Source organism: Chiloscyllium plagiosum, unplaced genomic scaffold (genome assembly GCF_037043375.1).
Source record: "Chiloscyllium plagiosum isolate Xiang-an unplaced genomic scaffold, Cpla_swu_hap1 HiC_scaffold_48, whole genome shotgun sequence".
Classification (NCBI taxonomy): Eukaryota; Metazoa; Chordata; class Chondrichthyes; order Orectolobiformes; family Hemiscylliidae; genus Chiloscyllium; species Chiloscyllium plagiosum.
In genome coordinates, this window is record NW_028270186.1 from 3,413,566 (window position 1) to 3,420,999 (window position 7,434).

Sequence of the window (7,434 nt, forward strand, 5' to 3'; positions counted from 1 at the left end):
TGGAGAAAAAAGAATTCAATTCGAGTTTTCAGTGAAGAATGGAATTGGAATTATTAAGGTCTTGATTTCTTTGGTTGATTTTGTGTTGGAATTGTACAGTTTTCATTCCAGACTTGTCTTGAGGTCTTGTGTTCTGCATTTCAATTTTCCTGGACTGTGACGTTGTGCACTGTGGTTTTGTTCATTTTCCATACACTTGGCTGACTTGATGAATTAGGGCTTCCTGAAGAAGGGCTCATGCCCAAAATGTTGTATTATTATTATTTTTTTTTCCCCCCCCTGCTCCTTGGATGCTGCCTGACCTGCGTTTTCCAGCAACGCATTTTTCAGCTCTGACTTGATGAATTTTCAGACACAGCAGGAATGATCCGTAACCTGTACTGGTTTGGGTTGGACATGGAAGCTGATGGAATAACCAAGCTGTCAATGAGGCAGATACCCCTCCGTGCTGGATACCGTTCATGTGGACTTGACCAGGTTTTGTCAGGCTTAACTGCCTAGTGCTGGGGAATCAGTTCGTGTCCCTCATGCTTGCTGAGTGACAATGACAGACTCCTCTTTTTTTTTTCTCTGAGCACGCAACAAAAATGCTCTTACAAACCCCTTCACTGCCTCATTTTTCCCCATCCCTCCCACTAACATCACCCCCACCCCCTCCGCTCACCATCTGCTAGCCTGGAACATCTCAGGTCTCCCACGGTAGCACAGTGGTTAGCACTGCTGCCTCGTAGCACCAGAGACCTGGGTTCAATTCCCGCCTCAGGCGACTGACTGTGTGGAGTTTGCACGTTCTCCCCGTGTCTGCGTGGGTTTCCTCCGGGTGCTCTGGTTTCCTCCCACAGTCCAAAGATGTGCAGGGTCAGGTGAATTGGCCCTGCTAAATTGCCCGTAGTGTTAGGTAAGGGGTAAATGTAGGGGTATGGGTGGGTTACGCTTCGGCGGGTCGGTGTGGACTTGTTGGGCTGAAGGGCCTGTTTCCATACTGTAAGTAATCTAAAATCTAAACTGTATACTCTGCCTCCCACTCTGCCTCCCACTCTGCCTCCCACTCTGCCTCCCACTCTGCCTCCCACTCTGCCTCCCACTCTGCCTCCCACTCTGCCTCCCACTCTGCCTCCCACTCTGCCTCCCACTCTGCCTCCCACTCTGCCTCCCACTCTGCCTCCCACTCTGCCTCCCACTCCACAGGGCACTAACTGTGAACTCCTCTTTGCAAAAAGATATGTTCTCCTCCTTCCCCATTCACATAGCTAACCTGACCGAGTTGGGCTGGCTTGCTATGAACATGGGTGAGCAAGTGTCCAAGAACAGTGTGTGTCACTCTGTGATCGATTCCTGATATCCCATCAGCCACTGAGCTTGACCCACTTGCACAGTGGCCAGCATCTGTTAGCTTCCAAGGTAACAATGGTGACCAGAAGAAAATGACACTACTTTTTTTTAAATCCGTGCCACTTTTAGTTTTGTGGGAGGGAATCCATTCAATGTGTGAATTAAAGACGTCATGTGAATTGTTTAGCAGATTTTGGCACTTTTCAGAGAGCAGCTGGGGGTGGTGTCTGTTTGGTCTCTTTATCACATGTTCCCCTGGTTGAACGGTGATGGCCACGATCACATGGCTGTTTGTGCGCTCTTACTGTGGGAAGTGGCACTTTGCAGTTCTGCTGAGTCATTTGAAATCATCAAATGCTTGGGTTGTGCACACTGCGGTCTGAATGTAGGCCTTGCAGTATTTTGAGCTTGGTCTGGAATCTCCAGTCCTGAGAGGACAGCTTTGAATCTTTTGACCACCAGATTGAGGGTGGTGACATTTCTGGGGGACACCTTGCTTAAATGTGCAGAAAACACTTCACCTGGGCAGCATGGTGACTCTGTGGTTAGCACTGCTGCCTCAAAACACCAGGGACCCGGGTTTGAGTCCACCCTCTGAGTAGAGTTTGCACATTCTCCCCCTGTCTGTGTGGGTTACCTCCCACATTGTAAAGATGTGTAGGTTAGGTGGATTAGTCATGGGAATTGCAGGGTTGGGAGAGGTAGTGCTGAGTTGGTGTAGGATCCTCTTTGGGAGGGTCAGTGTGGCCTGGATGGGCTGAATGGCCCGCTTTCACACTGTCAGGATTCTCCAATCTCCTGTGTCGACATTGCTGAGTTGGGAACTGTCTGGCTGATTGGTGGATGCACAATACCCTGAAGAAGGATGGTGGGAAGGAGATGGTTCCACTTGGTATGGTGTTCATTTATCTGGAACCAACAGACATTGCTGCCAAGCTGGACTGAACCTTTTTTAATCTTGTTTCTAGGGGGATTGCTCTGGTGATTATAAGAAGATTCTGCTGGAGCTTAGCGGTGGAGAATAAGGAACCCAGCAGGGCAGTACCATCTCCAAGGGGAAAACCATTGGAAACCTGTCCCACCTTTTTGTCACTGGATGTGTCCCTCGTTGCTGCTTGGTGTTAATCACATGCAGGCTGACAGCTATGCCTCTTGTCTCTCTTACCTTTTGAAGAAATCTAATTCTTTTTGTGAGATGAATGTATTTTCTCTTCAGTGCAAATAGAAACAGCTGATGGGCACAGGAGCAACTCTTCATCTGGCTCTGGCTCTGAGACCGAGCTCCAGCCATTCCACCAAGAATCAGTTTTCCTCTGGTTTGTAATTGGATCGCTGGAACGTTTTTGCTTCTGTTTTTATTGGTGGGGGAGGGAAGTGGACCAAGCAATCAGTATTGCAACTGAATCATGCACTCTGTAGCAATGAGAAATAAAAGTCCGATTTGTGAACCAATAAAGAAATGCGTTCTGATGTGAAATGCCTCCGTTGCCATTTCTACAGTTTTGTGTCAGGTTTGGTCATCCTTAGTGCTTTGCAGAAGTGATGGCCTCATGTTATCATTGCTCAACACTGAATCCATGAAGCTCTATGTTCTGGGAACATGAACTCTCATCCCACCATAATGGATGGTAGTATTTGAATTATATAATTTTAAAGTAAAACTGCATTTCAGAGTTTAATAATGATCATGAAACCACTGTGCATTGGCAGGAGAAACCATCTGTCCTTGGAAATCTGTCATCCTGAGCTGGTCTGGGCAATATGTGACTCCAGACCCACAGCCATGTGGTTGATTTTTAACTACCCTCTGGGCAATTGGGGATGGGCAATAAATGCTGGCTGAGCCAGTGACACCCTCCTCTCATGGTGCATTTTTATTTAAGAAACACTATAGGTTGAGAATACATTGCTGGTGAAATGCTGTCTCCCCCAACTGCAGTGAGTGAGGCCGGCTGGCTTTGATTGGTGGTTCTGTCGGTGTGTGTTCCTTGTGGCCATTCCATTCGGCATCAAGAACCTGGTGGGAAGGAAGCAACTCTCTGGGATGGTGTCATCTTGCTTCAGCACTGAGAGGTTGGAGATTCTTTTGAAGTCTGAATACTGAGCCCAAGATCAGTGAAGAAGAGAATGATGAAAGTAAGTGATGGTACGATTCAATGATCAAAGTGTAGAGTACATCTGAAACAAGAGAATGCTGTGAGCAGATGGTTTACTGACAAATCACTGGAATTGTCTTAAATGAGTAGCTCTGAGTGGATAATTCATTAAGGATTCATTCCACCTAAAAACCTTGAAGCTATGTTTGTGAGCTTGTGTTCCACTTTGAAGATGGCAACATGCTGTTTTGTCTTTGCAATCGACCTGGTGTGATTTCCGAGCGCTCTCCAATTGAAATGCTACTTTCCATTAGACACCGTGCCAAGGCACAGACTGTGTGTGAACCAACTTTGCATGAAAACATTTCTCTGTGATGGAAAACCAAGGCTTGATGTTGTGTTGATTTTTAGTGTGGTGTTGGGTCAGAATGTGGGCCATTGTTGGCAGCTGATGACACAGTTTAAAAGGGCCAAGTGGGTGAGTTGTTCGTGTGGGTGGGTGGGTGGCAGTGGGATCAGGAGATACAGCTCCCCTTTCTTTAGCATATGTGAGAAACCAAGCTCACTGATTATTAATTAAAGTCAGTCAAATTCTGAAGCTGTCTTTAATGTGTTCTTGCAAGCCCAGGTGACCACAAAGTAAGCGCACTTCTGAATAATATTATTGCACATTTATACAGTTTGCTATGAGCCTCTCTGTACCTCCCCCTTTTACCTCATTTGTGACAGTTGTATTGCTCCTTGCAGCTGTTAATCAAATCACCTTACATATCTGCCTGTGGCTAGCATGCAACCCCCCACCCCACCCCCGTCTTATTTGGTTATCTTGTTCATACAACCTCCCTATGTGCGTGACAATTGCAATGGTCATGTCAATACATCTGTTTCTACCAGTCAACCACCTCCCTTTTTCGGTTAGTTATTTCTTGGTATACATCCTCATGATTCAGCCTTGTGATTTCAGCAGAAATAATAACATTTGCAAGTGCCTCTCACAGCATATGATGGGCTGAATGGTTTACTTCCATACTTCAGGGATTTTATATCCATCCTGAAGGTGAATTGTAGCCACACCATCTCCTCTTCCCCTCTTTCCTCCCCCCCCCCCCCCCCCCCCCCCCCCCTCCCCCCCCCCTCTCGGGCAAGCTGTATCTCTGCCTCAGCCATAAGGGCGATTTGCTCCCATTCTGGTTCAGTCACGTGGTTTGGGTGACCAATCATGTGCGCCCCTGGTGCTGTCTCCATGGTTTGGGTGCCTTCCCCCTCCCCTTGTCCATTGCAGTCAGTGACAAATTCTGGAGTGTCACTGAGTGGGAATGTTGGAACTGAGCTGTGATGCTCTCGGGCCGTTTCAAAAACATTTTACCCGTCCTCTTTTAGGGGTGGGCATGGCATCCTGCCCTGTCTAAACACTCTAAGCAAGAAGCTGCTTTCAGAGGCTGTGGTTAGGTGAGGCCCTGTTCTCTGACCAGCCAAGCTGGCCTGATGCTGGGTGTGTTGGCATGATCAAGGAATGCTATATTGGTGGTGTTTAGCTGCTGTCAACACAGTGATCTAAATTATCCCCAAGTCCTGTCAGGCTGAGGCATGGAGTCTGTGCCAACCTGACTGTCCAAGTCAAAACACACTGACTGAAAAGGGTTCAAGTCTTTCCAATTCTATTTTCTGTTGGATTTATGGATAACTAGGAGGAATTTGACAGACTGAGCAGATGGACCGGATCAGAGCCAAATGGAATCCAACACCGTTAGGTGTGAGGTTAAGAAAGGTTTAAAAATTAACATACAACACCGGGTTACAGCCCAACAGGTTTGTTTGGAAGTACAAGCTTTCCTCCTATTTGGGGTGCAGATATGGTCCCCATGGCTGTTCTGTGTGTCTGGATGAAGAGCTGGTTGTCAAAGGTCAAGTCGTTGTGGTCAAGGATAAAGGATGAGTTGTAGGATGGTGCCTGGAGCTTTGGTGGTCAGTGATATTGAGTGCTGAGACTGTTGCAGTGATGCTGTCATGCTGAGGGATGTTTGTGCACAGTGCCAAAATGTCCACTGTGATGAGCAATGTTCCTAGCTCAACTGATCTCAAATTTGTACTTGCACATGAATGGTTGGACTGTAACCTGGTGGTGTGATGTTTTTAACTTTGTCCATCCTAGTCCAACGCTGGCACCTCCACAGTGAGGCACTGAGCAGGACTAATGGTAAAGGGCAGAACCCTGGGAAGCACAGAATATCCTGGAGACCTTGGTGTTCATGTACACCAATGCCTTGAGGTAGGGGATGGGGAGATAGTGGTTAGGAAGGAGTGTCTAACACTGGTCTTGATTACGCAAGGCAGTGTGTTTCAGAGCCTGGTGGTAACGCTGGACCTGGGCAGCCACAGCTCTAGTAGGGTGTGCAATTCTGGAATTCCATTTTTATCAGAGGGCTGTGATTGAGCTGGAGAGAGTACAGAGGGCGATTGTCCCGAATGTTAGCTGGGCTGGAGAATTTCAGTCATGGAGAGATTGGCAAGACTCTGGTTGTGTGTTGGAGCAGAGTTTTAAGGTGCGCCTGGACAGATGTAGGAGTAGGTGGGGGATCAGAGGGATACAGATGCTTAGGAATTGGGCAGTTAGGTTTAGACAGTGGATTTGGATCAGCTCAGGACTGGAGGACCAAAGGACCTGTTTCTGGGCTGTAAATTGTTTGCTCAGAATATTTTGAGACAGAACATGATTTGAGATGTATCAAATGTATGAGGGGTACAGTCAGGAAAGAACTGATCCCCTTTACTGGAGGAATCGATAAGCAGGAGGATCCACGTTTCAGATCAGGGCAGCGGGCGAAAGGTGATATGAGGGAAAAGTTTTCATGTAAAGGGTGGTGGGAATGTGGATCTCACCACCTGTCAAGGTGGGAAAAACACAACACGGTAAGCACTAGAAGGAATTGGCACACCTGCTCCTGGCACCTCTTCCACAACTTGAAACCAGTCGCTCATCTCATTTAGCCTCAAAGCCACCGTCCTGCTTATTCTCAATAACCCTTCAATCCATTTCTGATTTAAAGGTGGCTCTGTCTGTCTGCTCACAATGAATGCAGTCCCTAATAGCTATGTGAAGGAATGCCACAGTTCCCTCAGCCTTCAAGAAAATATTTCTTGTCAGCTCTGTACAAAACCGGCCACCCTTGTTTAGCAGACGCCTGAGCTCCTGTGTGAGAGGGCCTCGGGTTTGGAAACACCGTTTCTGCATCTACAACAATCTTTTAGACCATCAATTCAATCTCCCCTCTGTGTTTGTAAACTCCAGTGAGTGTTCAATCTCTTTGGAAGTTCCCACTGCCACAGAAGCAATTCAGTACCTCCCACCACCAGCTGGTGGTAGTGGGTCTCTGCCTGTTGAGATGGGTCCCTCAGCACTACAACAGCAGAGAGCAGAGGACTTGTCCCTGGCGTTCTGGGCCAATCTTTATCCCTGAACCAATCTGCCTTGGTAAAGGAGGGTGGTTCCTTCTCTGTTGGGGTTTGTGAGAGCAGGTGGTCTGTGAATTAGCCACAAGGTATGCCATGGTGACCATTTCCCCACACCCTCTGGCACTAGGATAACATCCAGGAAGTGAGCTGAATGTCACTGCCAGTGGGGAATGTAATGGGAAAGCTGATTGGTTTTGGACCTACCTGTTTGCACTGCTGTCGGCATAATTCCTCCATCTCCACCTGGCCGAAACCTTTGGACTGGGCTAAAACATGCCATCCGTGAGGAAACAACTGTGTTTGCTTGGAAGTGTGAGGAAGGAGCAGGCCGAATGTTTGCTTGCCGAGGTTAAGTACATTTAAATGCGTCCCTCCCACCTTCCTGTTGCGTGGCAATGAATGAGAAGGAGGTGGACTCGATGCTGAAGTCCTTCAGCTCCTGCTGATTTCTGCTTCCCGATCATTCCTATTCTGGGAGGTCAAGACTCATTCACTGGTGTCACTACAACCTACTCGGGGGGGGGAGGAAATGGACATGCCATTTCTGCATCTC

General features: G+C 47.7%; 1 protein-coding gene across 2 annotated transcripts in view; it reads left to right on the forward strand.

Moving 5' to 3' along the window:
* Positions 1 to 2,809, forward strand: part of anxa4 (annexin A4) — a 49,073-nt gene extending 46,264 nt beyond the window's left edge. For both annotated transcript variants that reach the window (XM_043681195.2, XM_043681196.2), the window contains exon 13: positions 2,301 to 2,809. In XM_043681195.2, the coding sequence (XP_043537130.2) occupies positions 2,301 to 2,357 (57 nt within the window). In that variant the 3' untranslated portion in view covers positions 2,358 to 2,809. The remainder of the gene's footprint in view (positions 1 to 2,300) is intronic.
* Positions 2,810 to 7,434: the final 4,625 nt, after the last annotated feature.